Genomic DNA, 24,887 nt, shown 5'->3' with positions numbered 1-24,887 from the left:
TTAATTATAACGAGTTGAAGTGAGATAGAAAAAAGTATTTAGGGAATTTCTATTTATTGCGTTTTTTGGTGTTCGATGTGTCAAAATTATGTAATTTTAGAAAGGCGCGGTTTTGTAATTATTTAAATTAGGTTCGATTTATGTTTTTAATTTTTAATTAAAATTTTGAAAAGAAATTATTAAATTAATTTATTTAAACTATGACATGTATCGATTTTTTTAGTGTAGTTGCTAAGTGATGTAAGTGACATCTTGTGGAAAAAAAATAAAGTTAATTCAAATTAGATTTTTTTAAATCAATTTTTATCGTTAATTATTTTTACTCGATTAATTAATCTTGGATAGGTCATATGTAATCTAATCAAGTGTTTTGTTGGGTAAAATTTTTATTTTTATTTTATGAGATCTACATATTAACAACAATGTGTTAAAATATGTAAAATATTTAAGAAACCGGACAGTTTATCTTAAACATTTTCTTTTAAAAGGTGTTTTGAACTGACAAAAAGCAGTAAATTCACTTAGAAAATTAGGTTGAAATAATTTTAACATCTCATCACGATTTTATTTAACAACACAAAGAGAAATTTGTGATGAAATTAAAAATTATTTCTTCGCCCCAAAATTTCTTTATTACGGCAAGAACACTTTAAAAAGCAATAAATATTAGATCAATACAAGCTAATATCACTTTAAACAAAATCAATTAATTATAAATATACAATAATAATTAAAAATAATAGTAATAATAATAATAAAACGAAATGAGAATTATTTTAAATATATTTCCTTAATTTTTTCCCATTCTTTTGTGCATATTGCACACAAAAATAAATAAAAATCATGTGCAAAAAACCCCCACAAATATATCAGAACATTTTACATTTACATTTAATTTAATTATAATTACTTACGATTTTTTTTTCATTGTAACATCGTCACATCCACGTAATTTATTATTTTATTAATTCGCTTTTCGTTTTTTACGTTTACGACTAGAGTTTTTTCTTGTATGCATTTTTTATTAATATTTTCGACACAGTTCGACGACAAGTATTTATATACATCCGGTTTTTTTACTATTTAACAATAACCATCTTGGGCATTCAAAATAAATAAAAAAAATGAGAGAGGAAGTTAAAAAAAGGAAAAAATTGTGAAGAGAAGAAAGAAAACGTGACTTTTTTATGTAAAAACGAACATGTGCTTCTTCTCCAGCTGGTTGTTTCTTTGAATTCTTCGCACTTTTTAACTCTCTTTTTAAGCGTTGACATTTTTTTTTTACTAAAATATTGTTAAGCTTAATTCGAATCTCTATGGTTTTTATTATTTTTTTTTGGATGCCATTTTACTAGCTGCTGGTCCTTGTTTTATATTCTTTAATTTACGTCGGACATATAACTGAAACAAAAAAAATATGTTTTTGTTAAAATTGTGGTCTCTTGGGCTCAGGGATTTTAGTTCCTTGCTTAAAATTTTCGGTTTAATAAGAAGGTTTAATACAAATATACAACAATTTGCTCTAGAGCTAACTCTAGCACTAGAAGTAACACTAGACCAGAGGTCTACAAACTAATTCCTCAGCGCACATAATCAAATGAGAATTCTCAACTACGCCAGGTAGGTCATTAATAAAAAGTATGTTCCAAAATTAAATCTTGTGGAACCCCCAAGTCAACCAAAGACTTATTCGAAAACACCATTCTGAGGGAACGGATCGTTAAAAAACAAAAAATCCAATTCAGGATAGAACCGCGGATACAATATAACTTTTCGAACAAGAAATTTGGGTTGAAGGAGTCAAACGCCCTACTACAGTCAAAAAACAATCCAACCACGTAATTGCCATTATCAATATTATTGCAAATATACTGGACGAACTCAATTGAGGCAGTCTCAGTAGATAACTTACGTCTGAACCATGCTAATACGCCCAGCTTATCAAAAAGTCGAGAATCCTGTTTTTTTGTATTTTCAAATACTTTAGAAAAAATAGTAGAAACTGCTATCGGTCTATTAGTTCTCAATGCAGGTTGCGTTAGCTTTTTTTGGAGTCGGTATCACATCAGCAATTTCTTCTCTGGTGTCTTCTCCATTACTGAAGTTTGGTGATAATTTCGGAAAAGTGGTCTCTGTTTTGTATTGTTCTTAAAAATGAATGGGTGTTTATGCCTGTCCAGTACCTTAAATTCTTTAACCATGAGTATTTTCTCTCCTCCTGGGCCCCTTTTTCCTTCAACCTTCTCTTTTATTATGAATCGTTAGTAGGAAGTTGTTTTTTCCTTCTACAGGGTGCTCCATTTAACGTGAGACAAGCGATTATCTCGAAAACGGTTTTACATTTTACATAAAAATGAACCAAATGAAAGTTGTTCTGTGCGGAAGGGGAAGAAACCATATCAACCATATGACGATAACATTTTTTGACCTGGTCCTTATTTTCAAGGTTATACGAAGGTCAAGACCAATTTTTTAAACGGCACCCTATATAGTTTATTGTAAAATCTGAATCTGTGGATAAAAGTAAAGTAATTCAAAAAAAGAACAAAAAAATTTTACTGTGAGGTTTTGCCAGTACAACAGCAAAACATCTTTTGCACATTAGCAAGAATAAATGAGATTTATGAATTTTTAAACATTTTCCTACCCGCTTCGATACATTGTCTTTAGTGCTTAATTCTTAGAATACTATTTAAGAATGCTCAACAAAAAAAATCCAGAAGAGGTACATCAGGTGACCTGGCTCTTCGGAAATACCTTTAGAAAGAGGTCTAGATAATAAAGGTTTCGACATTTCTCCGCCTTTGTCAATTTGATAATACAATAACGCATAAAAAACAAGAGTGGACCTGCTTATGTCGGCATTTTCAGAATATCGCTTTCGAAGACTTAATTGGTTGAATTGTTTTAAAATGTAACAGGTAAAACTATTTGCATAAAAACTGCTTGACAACAAATTCTGAATTCATTTCATCGTTTTACATTAAGGCAAAGTGTTTAAACGAAGTCATTAAACCATGGATACTCTAATGCCCGTTTGCACCGCAATAGTTAAGCGTCGCTTTACGCTAAGCTTTCCTTAAATTTTTAAATCGGTTTGCACCGTTGTTTAAGCTACGCTTATTCTCAGGTTAATTTAAGCGTTCAATGTTCGGAGTTTACCGGTTAAGCGTAGCTTTAAATTACGTGAAAAAATTTATTTGTCATTGTGTGACGTGAAAATTGTGAAAACATGGATATTTTTGACGACGATGAAGATATGTTTGGAAATGATGCAGAAATATTAGAGATTGTTGATTATGGATTTCCTAAACGGATATATCTACGGCGCAATCATTTTGAAGATTTGGATAACCTTACATTTTTTCAACGATTTCGTTTAACAAAGAATACTGTTTTAAACATTTTACCACTAATTGAAGAAAAGCTTGAATATCCTACAGACATGTACGTAAAATATTATGTAAATAATAAATATGTAATTAATTATTGATTCTTTTTGTAGAAATAACAGCTTAAGCCCTATGGACCAATTATTAACATGTCTACGTTTTTATGCTACAGGTGGACATTTGTCAACCATATCAGATTTTATGGGGACTCATGTTACTACATCATCAAGAATTATTAAAAATGTTTCAATTGCATTAGCTAGTCTATCTCATGCTTACATAAAAATGCCAACAGAAAATAATATTCAAAAAATACAAAGAGATTTTTATAATATTGCATTATTTCCAAGTATTGTAGGATGCATTGATGGCACCCACATAAAGATACAATCTCCAGGTATATTGACATAATTCAATAAAAAAAAACCTTAACTAAATAAATAAATAATATTTTTTTTAATTAATAATTTAATAATTTTTTTTGATTTTCATAATACTTTTTCAACGAATCAACGCTTCTATAACATGAATTTGGCGACTGACTGTTAAATTCGTCAGCAATAACTTTCCAAATACTTAATTTTTGTTCCGCAGACACACAGTCTGTTTTTCTGTTTTCGACAATGTTTTTGTAACTGGAAACTATTGATAATAGTACTTCCTTTTCGCGGCAACTATAATTAAGAGAACGCATTCTCTTTTTCTTTTCCACGTCCATTCTTATTCGGAGTTGTAAAAAGTACAAATTTCGCACACTAACTTTGAAATGTCAAAACCAATTATTAAAAAAAGATTATCGGTAATACAGTTTCCCATTTTCACCGATTTAGTGCGTTGTTGCCGAGTTTATTTTTGCTTTACTAAACTTTCTTAAATATATTGCGGTGCAACGGATTACATTTAAAGCTTGGCTTAAAAATTAAGGGACGCTTAGTTAAGCAAAGCTTAACTCAAAAACGGTGCAAACGGGCATAAGTGTGGCAGAAAAAGTCGAAATGATTTTTATTTATGGAGAAAGTGACAGAAAAGTTGCTGATAGTATAGTTTTATATCGAGAACGTTTTCCCGATCGAAATACGCCTTCGAGAAGTACCTTTTACAGAGTTGTGAATGATTTCACTAACACTTGAAATGTGGAATCAAGAAAAAGAACTCGGCGAGCAACTGTAACTACGGAAGAAAAGAAAATTGCGGTATTAGCTAGCGTTGAGGTAACTCCTCAAGTTAACACTCGACGACTTGCAATTGACGCCGGAATATCGAAGACCAGCCTTTTAAGAATATTAAAGCGCAACAAGTATCACCCATACCACACTTCATTGCATCAATTTTACAAACAAAGGACAAGGCAATAGACATAACAGGCACTATGGAAGCGTTGAAAATCCGAGATAGTTGCGTGAAGTAGAATATCAACGACCTTGGTCGGTTAATGTTTGGTGTAGCATAATTGGTGATAAATTGATCGGTCTATACTTTATTGATGGTATGCTGAATGAAAGACAAAATATGTGGCTGCAAAATGATGGGAGCACATTTTTCACATATTGCACTTGAAGCTATAGATCGGGATTATGCTGGGCAATGGATTGGAAGGGGAGGTCCAATTTGTTGGCCTGCCAGATCACCTGATTTAACAACTTTCATTTGGTTCGATTTTATGTAAAACGTACTCCGTCCAAGCGATCTTCAGCATTCTTCGGAAAATCCACATTTCAATCCGTCTCATATCATTAAGTTACGTTTTGTACGTTTTTACAAATCGGTATCTAACATCCAGTGGAATTTGTTAGGAGTTTCTTCATTATTGTTAGGAGCCAATTGGTCCATATTTGTTTTATCTAAGTCAGATGATGCTCAAGGTGACTCCCCTTTATATGTGAAAGTGATATGAGCAGATTTACTAGAATTTATTTTTACTTGTCACTGTTCTAGCCACTCTTCCATGAATACTAAATGACATTGCAGGTGTTGAGTCGCCCCTTCAAGAGATGCATGAGTAGCTATAACTACTGCGTCGTTCGCATAAGTAGTTATAGCTACTCATGCATCCGTCATTATGTTTAACATAAGTCAGATATCGTCGCACTAGCGTCCATACAGAGTAAGGCAGATTGGTTTTTAGTTTGGTGATAAGACTCTCATGGCAAACTCTGTTCAAAGTCTGTGATACGTCTAAGTAAGCAGCTGATCTGACTTCTCTGTAGACTTATTCAATCGTACCACGTTATTTTATAAGTCCAAATTGATAATTAACGATTAGTTTTATTATCTATTATGATAAGATGTTACATCGTCCGTGTTTTTCTTAGATTTCAACACTATGGTTATCTAGACAATTTCCATTGTATTGGAAAAATTCCAAGTCTTAATTGGTTAAGAACGCCGGTACAAAGAAACTGGTGAGAATTATTTGTTAGTGCTTCTTGGAGCTCGAGGACTGTCAGTGCTCTATCACAGCTACATCAGAAGACATGTAATATAAGTTACAAATTAAGAATATGTTGTGGGCAATTCAAGAGGCGGTGAACCCTGGATGCACATATAAAAACTCATCTATTACGAAACGTAAAACTATTGTTTGTTAAGTTGATTTGAGCCTGTTTCTGATCGAGTTCAAGATAATGCTTCAGTATCATCCAAAATACTATATCTTGACCACTTTGTAACTCTTTCTAAATTAGTGAATATTCGTCAAATACATAAATATTCTCAAAATGTGGAGCATTTTTAATTCTATTCATAATCACTCATTTTTCACAGATTATAATGTTGTGACATAAAAAATCATGAAAGACTCATCCTAAGTGTTTTGTGTAGTGTTTGATACCTAGCCTGAATCTGATAAGATGTGTCATATTGATATCACGAAAAATGTTAAAAAATCTTTTATAAAGATAAAAGCTGAAAAATTGCATTATTAGTAGTGGTGGAACGGATATCCGACAACTATCTATTGTGCAAATATATCCAATTATTAATTGAAGTATCCTCTTTTTAATGCAAAAAGCCGTTTTGAAAAATCTCTTTTAGTTCTTGAGAAATAAATTTTTTAAATGATCGAAAATTTTTGCGAATTTTGCAATTTTCGCCGATTAAGTTTTAAAAATTCGCATAAAATCCATTTCTTGGAATATAAGTAAGAAAATTTCCCAAAGTGTTACTAAGAGTGTCCTCTTTCCAATGAACCAACACGTTTTGAAAAATAACTTTCAGTTTTTGAGAAAACAATATTTGAAGTTTTGATAAAATTTTCGATGTTCCAATTTTCATCGATAATTTTCAAAATTCGGTATAAAATTAATTTCTTGAAGGATCGTTGTGGAAATATCACCAATTATTAATTAAAGTATCCTCTTTTTAATGCAACAAGCCGTTTTGAAAAATCACTTTTAGTTATTGAGAAATAAATTTTTGAAATAATCGACAATTTTTTCGAATATTGCAATTGCCGGACATTAAGTTTTAAAAATTCGTATAAAATCCATTTCTTGGAATATGAGTACGAAAGTTTCTCAAACTGTTAATAAAAGTGTCTTCTTTCCAATGAACCAACCCGTTTTGAAAAATAACTTTTAGTTTTTGAGAAAACAATATTTGAAGTTTTGATAAAATTTTCGATGTTGCAATTTTCATCGATAACTTTCAAAATTCGCTATAAAATTAATTTCTTGAAGGATCCTTGTGGAAATATCACCAATTATTAATTAAAGTATCCTCTTTTTAATGCATAAAGCCGTTTTGAAAAATCACTTTTAGTTCTTGAGAAATAAATTTTTGAAATGATCGAAAATTTTTTCGAATTTTGCAATTTTCGCCGATTAAGTTTTAAAAATTCGTATAAAATCCATTTCTTGAAATATAAGTACGAAAATATCTCAAATTGTTAATAAAAGTGTCTTCTTTCCAAGTTTTGAAAAATAACTTTAGTTTTTGAGAAAACAAAAATTCGTGAGTTAAATCAGCATCAAGAAAGTTCATTTTGTATCTTGGATCCAAATAAGTTGACATATCTTATCAGCTTTCTTATTAATTCCATTTTTATTCAAATTTATGCTAATGACAACAAAATGTTTAATGTTACTCGTTCAGTTTATAATTGAACAAAATTACAAAACAATTCAAACAAGTTTTATAACTACTGAATAAGAGACTTTTTGCGTAACAAATCTGTGGGCTTTGATGGGCGCCCAAGATCTTAGCGTTCTCCTTGCCTCTAAACTGCTTTTTTCCGCCCATATCCATTATGTCCATTATGTTAACAAGGCCGTTTGCCTCTTGGAATAATCAACCTTTCCAGTACTCGTTTACTATATTTGTCTTTGTATTCTTTACCCTTAATTATATATTATAAAGAAACCTTTTTTTACAATAAAAAAAATATAAATTAATCTTACCTTTTAAGATATAATCGGTTAAAAGAGTCGGTACAGTTGGACTATCTTCATTAATAGCTTTCAAAACTACAACAAAAGAAATCAATTACTTTCTCGATAAAGAAATAATTTTCTTTTCGACTTACTTTTAATTAAAACTTGTAATGTTTGGTTATCAGCTGGTCCACTATCTAAATGGTACGGAATTACGGTCGTTAAATATTTCGGATCTAATCCGTTGGACAAACGAACTCCATTACTCTTCGAACTCCGCTTCTTTTCGACGTGATATTGACGCCGTTTATTTTGCACGGCCAACAGTAACGAAATGAACGTGTTCTTTAACTCTTTCTCGTACTCCAATTCGTCTCTTAAAGCCAATTCGCTTATTAGCGTCTCGGAAAATTCCCTAATCAACACTTCCAACTCCATGAATAATTCGTTTAATTGGGAAAGTGATAAATCTTTTAATTCTAAAAAGAAAAACTCGTTTGTGGTCATTTCCTTTTAAAGATTACAAAGTAAGTGAGAGTGAAAGTGAAACTATATATTCTTTTTCGATTTAAAATTCAATTTTTGGTTTACTTACTTTCTTCATATAATGGGGAACTTAGCACCTCCTTAGCTTTCTCCAAGGTTTCGTTTGGATCGGTTAGAGAGTCTCGCGATCCGGGGGATCGTTCCAACGAAGACGTTTCTTCCTGCATCATATCGTCGATTTCCTGGATAACTTCTTCGGCTGTTTTTAGTGGTTCCGCATCTTGATGGAGCCCACCCAAAATTAAAGCGTGCATATCTAAATCACTAGCGACTGCTTCGTCCTCAGAGCTTAATTCTAAGTCGTCATCCGGTGTCATTGGTTCCTGTGAAGAGATTTCTTTTATTATTACAATTCTATTTAAAGAATTTTAATGACGCAGATACTTTTAAATATAAATCTAGAGCGGCGTATTTCTCGTTTTAGTAATAGAAAACCCACATCGGCCACAACACGATGCGATGATATCATTTAATTCTCGAGAATTGTCGTTTTCCTGATTAAAAAAAGTCTGCCGCATCTGTTTAAATTGTAAAGTACGTGACCTCCATTGACATTAATAAAGATAAAATAAACCGATGCGGTCTTTTAAACACATTTAAAAGTTTAAGGAGGCATTTGTAAAGATGATTACTTAAATTTAAACACTTAGTTTTTTGAAATTTAATTTAAATTCGTTAGAAATGTTTATTTAAAACGGTCTCCTTGATTGGAGTGTTAAGGGTTAAGGTGAAGTTCATTCCGTTTTAAAATAAATGAGTTGAGTTGGTGTTTCATGAATAAAATACAAGGGAATGAAAAATTGTAAATTATTAAGGAGTCGTTGTTAAAGTGGAGAAGTGGGTTTTGTAAACTTGACTAATCAAAACGGAAGACGTAGGATTTTAATTGCTCGATTTGTATTTTTAAAAATAAAGAACCGTTAAAAAATAGATAGGTTTTTATCTTTACTTGTCAATAAAATAACGTTTATCTATAAAGATAAGTGTTGTTTTCAATTTTGAGTTTTTATTTGATGATTATTTTCCTGCTATATAAAATTCATTTTGACTATGATTTAGCTTTAATTTTTGATGGGAGAAAGTAAGATTCAACTCAACGTGTTATTACAGGAGTGAAAGTGGTTTCGAATGAATATTTTAACACAACGTGTTTGACCCAACGAAAAAAAAGATTTTAACAAAATTAAAACTCACCTTGATCTCGTTTAGATTCAAAGCAGGCATGTGGAGTTTTCTTGCATATGATTTCGACCAATCAATCGGTAAAATATTTCCAAAATTTCCTGTTATGGTCCACCACATTCTAAAAAAAAATTCATTCTTAATAAATGATTTTATGCTTGTACTTATTCGTACATTGAAATGGGCTAACATAAATCACCCGGCACGTTGTAATTTATTACAGCACCAAGCTTCAATGCGAAGGTTCAATAAATTACGACGTTTAAGAGTTCTAAATAAAAAGAAAAGAACCATTCTTGAGTTTTATTGAAGTTTTTTAATATCTTTTTATTACACACATAAAATAATTTCTTTTCGTGACAAATAAGGTTTGGTTAGAAATGAACTAAATTCTTGATCGAATGAAATCGTTCCCATTTCATCAAAACCGCAATTAATGATTCCTTTCTCATATTCACACTTGAATAGAGACTATCAAGTTGCAAACACGTAACGGAAACTCTTATATGAAAATTAATAGCGGCATAAATTTATGTCGGTCAGGTCAAGATGTCAATGTATCGGTATATGTAGAAACAAATTACATACTTTTAAGTGACTCATTTTATAAGAACATTAATTGTAAGTCATAAAACTCTAATAAGGCTTAAGCTACAAATGTTTTAAAAAATGTTGAAGTTGTTATTGAAAAAATGGCTTGTGTCTAAGGTGTGCAAATATCTTTTTGTTATTACTCCTTCAAAATCATTCCAACAAACTCAACAATATCATATTATCTCATCTACCTTGCCATAGCCTAACAGTTCTATTTCTTAGTTCTGCGGTGGCTTCTAGATATCTCTCATCTAACACATTCATCTTCAACAAGCCCTGCCGTGTAGAATCTCGTTACCAATTTACTCCACATGTTTCTAATATGCGTTTTTATATATCATGTCTGGCACGAATAGCAATTTTATCATGCTCTTTATTGCTAACTAAAAGTCCGGCAGTACTTGTTCGTTCTCTCCTCATAGCGTATTTTTTTTAGTTCTTGCTTAGTACTGTATTATTTTATTTTTGTTCGGTTAAATATTCTTTATGCAAATCAATTTTTACAATTTAATTATACAAACGATAAATCACACAAAAATATTTTATTTGATTCGCAACGAACAAAAATACATTTTTAAATTAAAAAAACATGAATCTCAGGGAATAGAAAAATAAATTGCAGGTTCATGGAGACATCTATTAACTAAATTTGTAAATTTACGAACTAAACATAAAAACGAGTCTAAATAAATACGTCTGTGCAAGAAAGAGGTAATTCTTTTAGAAGAGTGTTGTTGTAGACAAAGCTTATACGCGTTAATTTTATGAGTGTCTTTTAAGATTGATTTTTAAATCGCGATGGTTTTAAAAATTTTAAGAGTTCTGAAGAAACGGAATGGTTTAAACGAGGAACAGGTATACGATTCAGTTCAAGTAACGTTTGATTACCGGTAAAAGGAAATATGTTCACTTATCTTGTTTCTTTCCGGAGGTGTGACATGTCAGTTAAAAATGGCTGGCTGACCTTGATCTTGAGGGTTGGGTATTCTTCGGTATTAGAAGTTTAGGAATCTCGGGTCCTTCGGGAACAGGATGGAAAATTGGACTCGAACTCAGGTTGGTTTAGATTTCTTCGAAGATAATTCAGAAACACTTATTTACTTTTACTTGATAAAAAAAATTGAGATGTCAAAAAAAAATTCTAAGTTCAGATTTAGATTAGAAAAATTAAGGTTAATTTGACGTAGATCTGACAACGCTTGGCTCTAGCCAAATTTGAACTCACGATCAGTTGTCAATTTGCGCGGCCTTATATACCCTTTTTGAACAAAGGCTTCTTGGATATCCGAATTTGATCGTCTCAGTTTGAATCTGGGCTCTCTGATTGGCTGATTAAGTGGCGGGAGATATAAATTACACAGGTTGGCCAAAATAATTAATTTTTTTAAAGAAAATAACTATCAATTTTGAAAAAATATTAAATTATTAATAAACTTTAAATTTGATTAAGATTTTGTAATTTTGTAGCTAATTTTTCGTTGTTTTAGATAAACGCGCTTTCGGGTGTCAATTTCCTTCGAAAAAGTCGTAATTTGATGTTGAAGTTTGGAAATGAAGAATTGGAATTTAGATATAAAAAATGATACAGAAATGGATGAAATTGCGGCCTATGGGCTAAATCGATACAATCTATCGATCTCGCATGTTTTTACAATGTAAAATCGTCTGAAAAATCGCCAAAAACAATACCTGTCAAAAATGTAAATGACAAGGTCAAATTTGAAGGTCATGGATATTCAAGGAATGACCTCTTTCTTGCACATCGCCCTAATTTTTCTTAAATCTAAACGAAAATCATAACAAAACGCAACTACTTAGCCTAATCTATAATACTAAAGATCTTAAATTTAATTAGTCTTTTCTGTTTCTTTGGAAACAGGGATTTTATTACAGTACTTATACAATTGAATAGTTTAATTAGTGCATTTAGTTTGCTATTTACTCTTTGTTATATTTATTGCTTTCCTTTAGTGTTCTGCCTTGTCTTATGATTAAGTTTGCCTGTGTAAAAATCAGATCATTACTGTTGGGGTTTTCTAAATTTTCGGACTTTGTGTTGGAACAAGATTTTGATGTTGTACTGGTGTCTGAAACTTGGATATTGGATGATTTTATGTTGACAGCGTGTCACATTCCAAATTATTATTTTATTCATCTTTATCATTAATAATTTGGTCATGACAAAGATGTGATTTGATGATTGCATTAAGTAAAAAGGCTTCTTAGACCGATTTTGGAAGTCTAACTTTTTCTTTCTTCATGTAAATAATTTTCATTTCGATTACATATAACATACATTTTTGTCGTAAAACCAAAACTTTCCCAAAAATTTATGGTTGAGTTTGGCTGAGCATACTCCCGATATTGGAAAACCAATAGGTTATGAATTATCACCCAGCTCTTATGTCTTCTTAAATAACTGCAACTTATGTACAAGAAGGTAGACGAATAAATCAACTGTTTTTGAATTATGTGAGATTTCTTTTTAAGAGGAAACAATTTTCGCTTTCCATAAGTTTTTATTTCTTATTATAGGTAATTCATAACTTAGTAACAATTTATTATTTATGATATCAAAAATATGTTTTATTGGGGGGTAGAAGCTGTTGGGTGATGCAAGTTAATATCGGTCAAGTGGACCTCATCCTTATCCAGACACTGCAAAGCTCCCTCTCCATTAAAGCGGCGCGATTGATCGATTTTGCAGATTATTACTTGCGCAACGAGTCTGTAGTCGCTTTATACAAAGTTCCCTCTCAATAAGCGATACCTCATCGAAAATCAATCAAAATTTAGATTAACTCGGAGTCAATTATAAGCGATATGTGATCCAGAATACTTTTCGCTCCAACCCTTGAAGAAATTTATTTGGAGAAAGTCTGTTTTTAAGGGGACGAAGCAAAGAGTTATACAGGGTGAGCTACAATGTAGATTTGAATACATTGTTTTATCTATGTTAATAACATTAATGTATTCTTCCTCCTTCTTAAGCTCCTTTTTGTTCTCTATTGCGTTGATACAAATCATTAATAAACATTTGCAAGAGAAATACGAGCTAATTAGGTATTTGAAAAATCTTACCACAATGTTGGACGCGATTTTGGCAAATTGGGATTCATTAAGCAGTTTCTGGGCTTCGATTTCCAACCGATATTTTTGAATAAATGCTTCAGTTCTATATCCTAAAGTTCATATCAGTTCTATATCTTGTGTTTTTGCCACATTTTGCTCAGATGTGTATTTATCATTTCTCTTTAATCCAACACATACAAATTGCTTCTTAAAAAATCGTGCTTTGTTAGCAACAAATCTCACATGTAGTCTGAATTTGAAGCAATTTGTGTTTGTCTTGCCATTAGCTTAAGTCTGATTCAGTCATTCTATATGGCAATGTGGTTCACAACATCCGCATTGTTAATGTTGAAACTTTTGAACTTGTTTCCAAATTATTTTATTAAATTTATTAAATAATACATCGAATCCAAAAGATGTTATATCAACACATTTAAAAACATAATAATAAGGGTTGTTGAACTTTTGAAGAAAAGAAAATAAATAGTTCATTCTAAGCCAAGTTACTATAAACGTTATCAAAAACTTGTTATCTTTATATAACCAGTATTTATAAAGTTTATCTTCCATTCAAGTCTGAAAGTGTTATGACGGTGACTCACTGAGAATTTTCCCAGTTACAAATTTTCCTGTAAATTTAGACATTAACCTTTAAAAATAGGGTTCGAACGCTCTAATTATCGGAAAACCGTTTTCGCAAAGTTTAAAGAGCTTCATTTTCGATGGTATTTAAAGCTAAAGTCAACATCGTAGACGTGAATATTCTTCGTCGGAAGGTAAACTATGTCGTGTAACGTAAAGAGAGGGATATATTGAGTTTCGGGATACTTTGTTAGTTTTGGGGTAGACTTTGAGGCGACACAGGTAAACTTTCAACCAAAGTTATTGATCTGAAACAGCCCAAACTTAAACGTTACTGTCAGTTTAAGTTCAAATTCGAAACGTTTCGTGTCACGATTTTTTTTCTTTGGCTCCACACGCTATGTGACGACAGCTTTATATTTTCGGTGAACGTTATCGATGGTCTATTATTAGATTTGAACGTAGAGAAAATCTGATTCAGATGTTGTGTTCTTTTAATGTGGGAGTTTACAGAAACGTCTAATTCAAAAGCTAGAACCACATTTCCTTTTCTTTTCATATACAAAAGAACCACCTGTCGATGTTGCGTCGTCATCTTTGTTGTTTGTTCTTTCTACCTGCTTAAACAGGCTTTAACCCAAACAAAACCAACCCTTTATAAACGATCGACTCAAAAAACCCAGCATTTTATTCTTCCTCTTATTTAGTTTTTCAACTACATTTTGTTCATGTTGTATCAAACCTTAACATATATAATCAGAATAATATTTATAGTGATTTCACAAGAAAAATAAATATTGAAACGCAAACCATAACGTTTCAATATCATGGTTAAATATTGCTTAAAAAAATTTTACGTAACACATTCTTGTATAAAATGTAAATGTCAATGTCGAGTTAACTCTTTTTGTTGTGATTAATCCGATAATTTTATGTGTTAATAAAACGTGTGGCGTTAATTTCACACCATCTGTTCTTGTAATTTATAAGATGTAGTAATTTAATTTACAAGAAATAATAATCGGACAAAGAAAAAAAGCTTTTAAAGCGGAACGCTTTTGATGAAACGGGTTGATACAAAACGGAATTTTCTTGTTGTATTTAACTACGTTGCGTTAAATAATTATACCTTAAGTCATGCGTTAATTAAGTGCGAATTGAATAATTCTATAATAATTGTTGCATGAATTCAAGTCGTTAACACCTTTTTAAGTAATTTTCTTAAATTTACTTCCTACTTATTAAAAATCACCTTCACAGTTCATACAACATTCATTACGATGAAACTACGTTTTATATACAGTTTTAGAGGTGGAGGAGTTCTTCTATTGAAGGAGACGTTCGTCTATTGAAGGAGAACCAGTCGTTCGTTTAACCTCTATACCCATAAAAGGACCCTATATAAGCGACTTATCTTTTATGTAATGCTATACAAACGACCTGATTCGAAAACTCGCACTTTATTGACAGGATACAACGAATTTAATCCCTACGTTTTTCCTTTCGATTCGAAAATCTTTTGAATGGCATCGACTTGACATGCTTTCTTATATGGATTCGGTTTTATATGGATGCTTTTTTTTAATAAAAAATGTTTTTAAAACTCAACTCACAAAAATCGTACTTTTTGTTGTGTCCACTCTGTCAGTATTATCTTCATAAATGATTGTATAATAATGTTTTTATCGTTTTTTATACCACTGAGCAAGTTCAGAAGCAGAAGGTTTTGTTAATTCTCAAACAGGATCTGCAATCCATTTTAAACATTATTTTCTTAAGTTATCTTTAAAGCTTTTGGAAAAGTGTAGTTCTGCTTTTGCTATTTTGCTCTTCTTTTCTCCTTTTTTGAAACATCCGAAAAACTTTATCAAAGTATTTCGTGAAATTGTCCTTCCTTATGTTCCATATCTTTTTTTTGTACAATGCCTCACAGTTTGCAATAGCATCCATGTGTGTACGTGACGTGATTTTCTTCTTTTTCCACCAACTGAATAATATCTCGTTAAAACTTTGCTGTATATGAGAATCTCTTCGGTTTACCATTTCCTCTACTACGAGGAAATACGGGATCAACTCGAATGTGTGAACTGACTTTTTTGCTAAATATTACCTCGTGGTTTGTAATTTTTTCTATTTGTAAAAGAAAAATCGTATGCTAAGTGTCATTAAGTGGTGAAAGACCACAAATTACCTTGCATAACCCCTAATCTATTAGCTTTCCAATGATAGATGAGAAAAAATGAGAGAACTTAGACACAGATCAGGAGTACTTTCAAAGATTTTGTGTTGGATTGTGAGTGTGATCGTGTTCAGTTGGCCATTCTGCACATTTTAAGACCAACCAGAACTGAATAGCTCCTATAGTTTCTAATTGATTGCATTTTAGTATACTGAACATCAACGTGCTATAGATACATCTCAAAGACAAAGCTTTTTAGAAGAAATTACATAGATAGGTGAAAATCCCCTATCTAATGCCTTCCCAATGATAGATGAAAAGTTGCTTTATGATAACTTGTCCTCACAAACACTTTTGCCACGTGAAAATCTGGAAGAATAAGGAAAAATGCGGGTACACGACCAAAAATCTCAATATTGCTGATAATAATCTTATGGTAGTAGTGATGGAAATGAGGAGGATGAGAAATAATGAGGTTGGTATTACGATGGAACAAAAAGAATGTTAAAATTACAAAATTAACGAACATTAGCAGCTCATATTGATATAAAATCTTTTCTGCCTTAGCTAGGGTTGCAAAAAAATGGTTATGATTACACCATATTATCACAAAATATGATCAAGGTAAAATTTAGCAAGAACATCGCAATGTACAAATTGTTGATGGAGGCTAGTGATGAAACGGATATGCGGTTTTGGCCGGATATTAAAAAGTTACTACTTAGTACTCCACCCTTCGCAGGAATTAGTATCTCTTTTAGGTGTTGGACACTGCAGGTAATAATAATACTATAAATATTTGAAGTTTTGATAAAATTTTCGATGTTGCAATTTTCATAGATAGTTTTCAAAATTCGCTATAAAATTAATTTGTTGAAGGATCCATGTGGAAATAACACCAATTAGTGATATTTGCACCAATTAGCACCAATTAGCCGTTTTGATCACTTTTAGTTCTTGAGAAATAAATTTTTGAAATGATCGACAATTTTTTAAATTTTGCAATTTTCGCCGATTCAGTTTTAATAATTCGTATAAAATCGATTTCTTGGAATATGAGTATGAAAATTTCCCAAAGTGTTAACAAAAGTGTGTTCTTTCCAGTAAACCAAGCCGTTTTGAAAAATAACTTTTAGTTTTTGAGAAAATAATATTTGAACTTTTGATAAAACTTTCGATGTTCAATTTTCATCGATAACTTTCAAAATTCACTATAAAATTAATTTCTTGAAGGGTCCTTGTGGAAATATCACCAATGATTAATTAAAGTATCCTCTTTTTAACGCAAAAAGCCGTTTTGAAAAATCACTTTTAGTTCTTGAGAAATAAATTTTTGAAATGATCGAAAATTTTTTCGAATTTTGCAATTTTCGCCGATTAAGTTTTAAAAATTCGTATAAAATCCATTTCTTGGAATATAAGTATGTAACTTTTCCAAAGTGTTAATAAAACTGTCTTCTTTCTAATGAACAAACCCGTTTTGAAAAATAACTTTTAGTTTTTGAGAAAACAATATTTGAAGTTTTGATAAAAATATCGATATTGCAATTTTTATCGATAGTTTTCAAAATTCGCTATAAAATTAATTTCTTGAAGGATCCTTGTGGAAATATCACCAATTATTAATTAAAGTATCCTCTTTTTAATGCAAAAAGCCGTTTTGAAAAATCATTTTTAATTCTTGAGAAATAAATTTTTGAAATGATCGACAATGTTTTCAAATTTTGCAATTTTCGCCGATTAAGTTTTAAAAATTCGTATAAAATCCATTTCTTCGAATATAAGTATGAAAATTTTCCAAAGTATTAATAAAAGTGTTTTCTTTCCAATGAACAAACCCGTTTTGAAAAATAACTTTTAGTTTTTGAGAAAACATCCGGTATCCGGCTTTTCGGAAAATCACTATCCGTTCCATCACTAGTGGAGGCTGTTGAGCTTATTCAGTTTAATATCATTGTTATCAGTATATACTGACCCTCTTAGGTATTTGCATTTCATATTTCTGACCGTAAAGCGCTAATTATGCTAACTGTAAACCTATCTCATCAGAAAGTTTAGCACATTATTATGCACTTTAATAAACCGTAGTTGCAAAATACACCGCAATGTATATTTAATGATAAAATTTCAACTTTGGAAGGGCACTCCTTTGAAATTAAGCATTTTAGAAGAAAATGCATAGTAGTTTAGTGGCCATATATAGAAATACTCAAACTATGGTCTTTCTGTTTCTTATTTGGCATAAGTATTAATCGAAGCCAGAAAGAAAACAAAAAGAAGGCAAACAAATAGATAAATAAAAAATAGATAATTTGACTTCTTTTTACTTTAATAAGTTTTAGAAGTCGCAGAGAAGCTTCTCTGTGACTCTTCCTTATGGCTATTGTCAGAAGTCAGGCAATTGAAGTGATAGCAATGTTTAGTGTCCTAATCTTATTAACTAAGAGAAGTCAGAAAGAATAGATTAAAAGCAGAGAACGTAACCAAAGAGATATCACTAAGACGTCTATAAGGTAGCAAAAATATTAAATTCATTTCGCGGGTTTTGAGTAAATGATTTGTAAGTTTGACGTTCATCACTTTGAATTCCTTATTTTCTGTCCTTTTCTGGTGTTCTTCTACTTTCTTTGTATATAAAAATATTTTTCACCACATACAACTTTATGTAACTAAATTTCAAGACGGATTTTTCAAAAATTAAAGAGAAATGCTTATGGGTAGATTGTTTGTCTCGTCAGGTTGTGTAACTTGAGTCTCTATAAATGCCGTTGGTAGAAACTGAGTACAACAAGATCCAGGGAGGCACCATACATTAACTTTTTCCTGCTTCCTAAGGCAGTGTGACAATAGTGAGTTAAGCCATATTTATGAAAGATTTGATTGTTTTTCTGTACAAAGAACATTATGACAAAAAGTTTGAAATTCTCGAAGCTATAGTAAAATGCAGAAAAACTGCTACTGAAAAACGTGAAACTAAAAGCTAGAATTTGAAGGCAAATTTTGTCAAAAGCTTCTGCCATTAGATTTTGGTTCAAGAATTCTGTAGTTCCTAACAGTAGGCCTATTATTTTTTATGAAAATTATTAAAAGTGTAATCCCAAAAGGTCATTTTTAACAATAGATTATACACTTTATGTCAAAATCAATAATTTCAAGGACAAAAACCCTATGTTAACATAAAAAAAGTTTGCCGCAGAATTATTCGACGCCCAACCTCAATCCAATGCCATCCATATTGAACGTGTGCCAAAATATCTCGAACGCACACACCACCACACGTTATCGGTGACGGTACAAGAGGTCCCACGGCACCAGGAGGCGGCCACTTCATCGATCGTTTTCATTTCGTTACTGTGCCAGTCAAAATAAAACAAACCTTGTACACACACCGTTAGAGATAGGTTAATTTAGGTCTTAAACAGCCAAAATAGAACACACAAAGCTACCTAAGTTTATTTAATTTTAAATCTAAACGGTTAACTTGATCACTCTCTAATTGTATTCTCTTTGAAGATCTTTTGATATGAAATCGTGAAAACGCCCACGATTCGTATCGGTCATTGTACGTCATTGCACTTCCTCGGTTTCGCTTGTATTCCGGTCGTTATTACTCATCTACGAGTACAAAGATATTGCTTTTCTGGCCCTTGTACGGCTTCGACAATAATTTATGTTTGCTTTGTTTGGACGGATGTAAGAAAAGATATCGACGCGAAAGACACACGCCATATCGAAACAATAATCAATTTTATCTTTAGAGTTGAATCCGAATAACAATTATTAATTTAAACTCTGTTTCAACGTTATCTACATATTTGAATTGTATTTAATTTAAATAAATAATTTGCAACGCGCAATTTGCGTCGTTTGCAAAATCTAAATTCATAAACAAGCCACGTGGCGTATTTTAATTATCGTAATGATAAAACATGCTGAATTAAACGTTTTTATCGTTCAATATTGTAATAAATGGGTTCAAAAAAATTAATTAATTAAATTAAAAATCTTGTTTGAAGTAACTGTGAATAACACCGCAAAATTGACGCGGCATAATCGTGATTCGACCTCCACCGGTCAAAAACCGTTACCCATCACTCGGTTTGGCTCGTACAATTTTTTTTTAAAGCGAGCTGCTTTCGGAAAAGGTCACGTTGAGAAAGATGTAGCCTTCTCCGTGTGTTATCCTCTTCGCAGCAATTTCTAGATTACACTCGAGAGTTTAAAAATAAACCGAGCGAAGCTTATTTCGTGTTGTTGAAAACATTCCTTTGGGATGCGGAAAAGGGAACGTTAAAAACCCATCTCTCTTCTTTATTATTATCTTTATATTCACTCTTTAACTATAACCACAAAGACTTCCTTTTTTCATTTTGGAATTCCGACAGAAAGGAATTTTTATCATCGTTTGGGAAGTCAACAAGAAAAAAGACTTTTTTGTTTCTTGTTAGATAAAGCTTATATTAGAGGAAGATTATTCGAAAGTTTTTTTTAATGATATAGCTTGTAAACGAAGGAATGTCTTAAAAGGAAGGAATGTTAAGCAACTCCGTCAGGTATGCCTTTAGGTTTAAACCATTCTGGTTCTTGGAAGAGAGAAGAAAGGAAGCAGAATCGATAAAGGCGGCCGAAATGCATAGCCTTGGGTTTATAGACCCATTACAGTCGTGTCTATCTCGATTTTACAACGTTTTAGAACTTGTTATGTTAGACGTTGACGTGAATGTGTTTAGTAACAACCTGCTCTACGAAATTTTTGTATGTAATAAAGTTTTAATCTTCAAATCTAGTACAAGTGTCTAAGAATAAGGTTTTTATTCTTAAAGAGAAAGTTTCTAGAACTGTTAAACATGAAAATTAAATGTTAATTCATGTTTGTTTTTTGTAGGAATAAAATAGTTGCTAATGGAATCTTTCCCAGGAGAGTTGTAACTCAAAAAACTTTAAAATCTTGAATGTTGACAAATTTTGATTGTGCTTTCAGCAAAAATTTGATGCACTTGAATGTTGTAGGAAGCAAAATCCCGAAGAACCTTTTTTCATTGCATTTTTTGATGATTCTTTTTTATAGGAACAAAATAGTTGTTGATAAAATCTTTCCCAGAAAAGTTGCAACTCATGAAACCTTAAAATTTTGAACGTTGAAAAATTTTGATTTTGTTTTCAGCAAAAATTTTGATGAAATTGAATGTTGTAGGAGGCAAAATCCCGAAGAACCTTTCTTCATTGCGTTTTTTGAACGTTGAAAAATTTTGATTTTGCTTTTAGCAAAAATTTTTACTTACTTGAATGTTGTAGAAAGCAAAATCTTGAAAAACCTTTTTTCATTGCATTTTTTGATGATTCTTTTTTGTAAGATTAAAATAGTTGCTAATGGAATCTTTTCCAGAAGAGTTGCAACTCATAAAATCTTAAAATCTTGAACGTTAAGAATTTAGATTTTGCTATCAGCATAAATTTTGATGAACTTGAATGATGTAGGAGGCAAAATCCCGAAGAACCTTTCTTCATTGCATTTTTTGATGATTCTTTTATGTAGGAACAAAATGTTGCTAATGAAATCTTTCGCAGAAGAGTTGCAACTCATAAAACCTTAAAATCATGAACGTTGAAAAATTTAGATTTTGCTTTCAGCAAAGATTTGATGCACTTGAATGATGTAGGAAGCAAAATCCCGAAGAATCTTTCTTCATTGCATTTCTTGATGATTCTTTTTTGTAGGAACAAAATAGTTGCTAATGGAATCTTTTCCAGAAGAGTTGCAACTCATAAAACCTTAAAATCTTGAACGTTAAAAATTTAGATTTTGCTATCAGCATAAATTTTGATGAACTTGAATGATGTAGGAGGCAAAATCTCGAAGAACCCTACGTCAATGCATTTTTGATGATTCTTTTTTGTAAGAACAAAATAGTTACTAATGGAATTTTTCCCAGAAGAGTTACAACTTATAAAACCTTAAAATCGTGAACGCTGAAAAATTTACATTTTGCTTTTAGCAAAAATTTGATGCACTTCAATGTTTTAGGAGGCAAAATCCCGAAGAACCTTTCTTCATTGCTTTTTTTGATGAGTCTTTTATGTATGCACAAAATAGTTGCTAATGAAATCTTTTCCAGAAGAACTGAAACTCATAAAACCTCAAAATATTGATAAACTTGAATGTTGTAGGAGGCAAAATCCCGAAGAACCTTTCTTCATTGCGTTTTTTGATGATTTCACATAAAAATATATAATTTTGTCTTGTTTTTCATGTCAATTTTTGGGTTGAATTGATTCTCTGACGTAGCGTCTCTGACATGTTATGCAAGCAAAATAAAAAGCTGAATTTAGACAACACTGGAATACATACACATTTAAATTGTTGTCAAAAAACATTTTAGAACCAACTTTGTAAAACACTACATTAGCAAATAAATAAATACATCAAATGATTTCAGAATCAAAATTATGTGTATGCCATATTTTTGTGCATTTCAAATTGTTGAGTACAAATTTGAAATTGTATTTTTCGATATCATCATGACCTGGTTATTCAAAACACGAATATTTTGATTGTAATTTTGGTTAAAAGACGATTATGCGCTTCTGCACCAACATGAAATGCGTTCTCTAGTTATTGATTTTGGCCTTAGGTCGGACACTGTAATAAGGGGTTGACTTTAAGCATGGCGCACGCGCCAACCCCTGACACTGTTTTGTTTATTGACGTTTTTTACAATTTGCATTAAAATTGCATTAAAAACTGCAGCAAAACAAATTAGGAAAAAATGTTTACTCACTGGCATTCGTTCATGATCTCCTCTTGACTCCTAACTTGAACCGGCGCCAGCTTCTCAACACTCTCCTCGTAATTTCCAAAACATTTAGTTATCTTTTCATCAAATGTATTTACCAAATCCTCCAAGGATCCAGAAAATGTTTCTGTAAAATTATCAGCAACCGAACCATCTTTTCTTCCTCCGACACCGTTTTGTATGAAACCACCCCCAAGTTCCCCATTTGAGTTATCATTCAACAGTATATCCCCGTTAAATTCTTTGAGTACATCCCCAATTTTAGCAGCGTTCTTTTTATTCAAATTGAGATCTTTGTCAACATCAGCTTCGTTCTTCTTCATATTTTGTGTAGTCCCGTTTTGATGGAACTCAGTGGAGCCCCACTCGTCTGTCTCTTCGAATTGGGCCAGGGGCGCCTCGAACTTTAACTCGGCCATTTTACTTGCGAGATCGCGCATGGCTCTAAACGCGACGACCCGACGGCCACATCCACACCACTACAACTGAAGGCAAAGCGCGTGTTTTTGCATCGGGCAGCAGCCAGCCGGCGGTTTTTGGCCCCCCCGTTTTCAACCGCCTGTAGTATGCGTGTTTGGGCTACGATTCTACTTGACGGTGCCCGATGAGTCAAGTGGGAGAAAATTGATCTTAATTAATCTAAAAGCAAAGAGAATAAGATTACTACCATAATCAAGAGTTAATTAATCCTTAACTAAATGTATCATAATCACAATTTTTATTATAGCTGAATTTTGAATGTTGAAAATGTTGGGATTTAAGGGATGATTTTTAAAATTAAAATTAATTGAATAAGGTTGATTAGAGTTTGATACATAAAAGATTTTGATACATTTAATTGTGATTTTTATAAATACACAAATTTTATCATATTTTTTTATCGAAAAACATGTCGGATTTTTGATAAAGTATTTTTAGATGTACATTGATAAAACTCAAAATGGTTCATTTATTACAGATATCTTTACTTTATAGAAATCTTTAACTTAAAGAAAACATCAATACATTTAGAGCTATTTTGGTTGCCTAACTCAATAAATAGCAAATTAGTATTGTATTAAAGCATTATGCTACATCACTAGAAACTGGTAATAGATAAATATTAAATAATTATGGATTATGAGTTCTTGATGCATTAGGAATATTTTTTATTCATAACGTCTTTCTCCATCACTTTTAGTATTTAGATTATAATAGATTTTATTAAGAAAAATCATCCAATTTTGACATTTTGGGGATTTATGTTATATCACTAGAAAATGGTGATAGATAAATATGAAATAATTATCGATTATGATTTCTTGATGGATTAAGAATATTTTTTATTTATAACATCTTTCTCCATCAGTTTTAGTACTTAGGTTATAGGTAATTGATTTTATTAAGAAAAATCATCCTATTTTGACATATTGGGAATTTATGTTATATCACTAGAAACTGGTGACAGATAAAGATGAAATAATTATGGATTATAATTTCTTGTTGGATTAGGAATACTTTTTATTCATAACGTCTTTCTCCATCAGTTTTAGTATTTACGTCATAATTAATTTTATTAAGAAAAAAACATTCATTTTTGACATTTTGTGATTTATGCTATCACCTTTGATTATATATAATATGGATTGAGCTAACTGAATATATCTACTAACAAAAATGCTGCTCAAGGTGAATAGACGCAGATGGAAAGCGATAATGTGAAAGTGTAACAAAGATAGATATATTATATGTCAGTACACCCATTATATGGCAGTACGCTTCTATGTCTATCTCGGTTCGATCACCTTGCGCAAGCTATCTCTCTCGTTGGCTCAATCCATATTATATATAATTCAAGGCTATCACTAAAAACTGGTGATAGATAAATATAAAATAAGTATGGATTATGATTGCTGGCTACTTTCTCTGGTTGAGTTGGCTTGGGTTGGGTTGGATTGGGTTGGGTTGAGTTGGGTTAAATAACAACTAAGAAATCACTAAATTACCTTGAATTATACTGGGAACAGACTTTACATGGAAAGAGGATACCGTTTTCTGCATTTTATTTAGAATGTAGTCAATTCTAAACAAGACGCAGATAACGATTAACGCCCTCCATAGAGTGATGGGTTCAACTTACGGACCCCCAGATGCTTTACTGAAAAGAAATCGTAAATGCAAAATCGGCAACGTTTTG

General features: G+C 31.5%; 1 protein-coding gene across 1 annotated transcript; it reads right to left on the bottom strand.

Moving 5' to 3' along the window:
* Positions 1 to 368: 368 nt before the first annotated feature.
* Positions 369 to 23,215, bottom strand: LOC111427356 (fasciculation and elongation protein Unc-76). Its single transcript, XM_023062471.2, has 6 exons — positions 22,697 to 23,215; positions 9,503 to 9,611; positions 8,358 to 8,631; positions 7,915 to 8,241; positions 7,790 to 7,855; positions 369 to 1,401 (listed from the first exon to the last, which is right to left on the bottom strand). The coding sequence occupies exons 1-6, from the start codon at positions 23,149 to 23,151 to the stop codon at positions 1,385 to 1,387; spliced, it is 1,248 nt and encodes a 415-aa protein (XP_022918239.1). The 5' UTR covers positions 23,152 to 23,215; the 3' UTR covers positions 369 to 1,384.
* Positions 23,216 to 24,887: the final 1,672 nt, after the last annotated feature.

The sequence above is a fragment of the Onthophagus taurus genome, chromosome 11 (assembly GCF_036711975.1).
Source record: "Onthophagus taurus isolate NC chromosome 11, IU_Otau_3.0, whole genome shotgun sequence".
Taxonomy (NCBI): domain Eukaryota; kingdom Metazoa; phylum Arthropoda; class Insecta; order Coleoptera; family Scarabaeidae; genus Onthophagus; species Onthophagus taurus.
This window is presented reverse-complemented; position numbering and strand designations above follow the sequence as displayed.

What these genes read in the sequence shown, in the direction of transcription:
- LOC111427356 (XM_023062471.2), bottom strand. Translation starts at nt 23,151, where the DNA reads ATGCGCGATCTCGCAAGTAAAATGGCCGAGTTAAAGTTCGAGGCGCCC. An exon ending in TTCCCCATTATATGAAGAAA is followed by an intron (nt 8,242 to 8,357) that starts GTAAGTAAACCA and finishes TTTTCTTTTTAG; the next exon opens with AATTAAAAGATTTATCACTT. An exon ending in ATTACAAGTTTTAATTAAAA is followed by an intron (nt 7,856 to 7,914) that starts GTAAGTCGAAAA and finishes CTTTTGTTGTAG; the next exon opens with TTTTGAAAGCTATTAATGAA.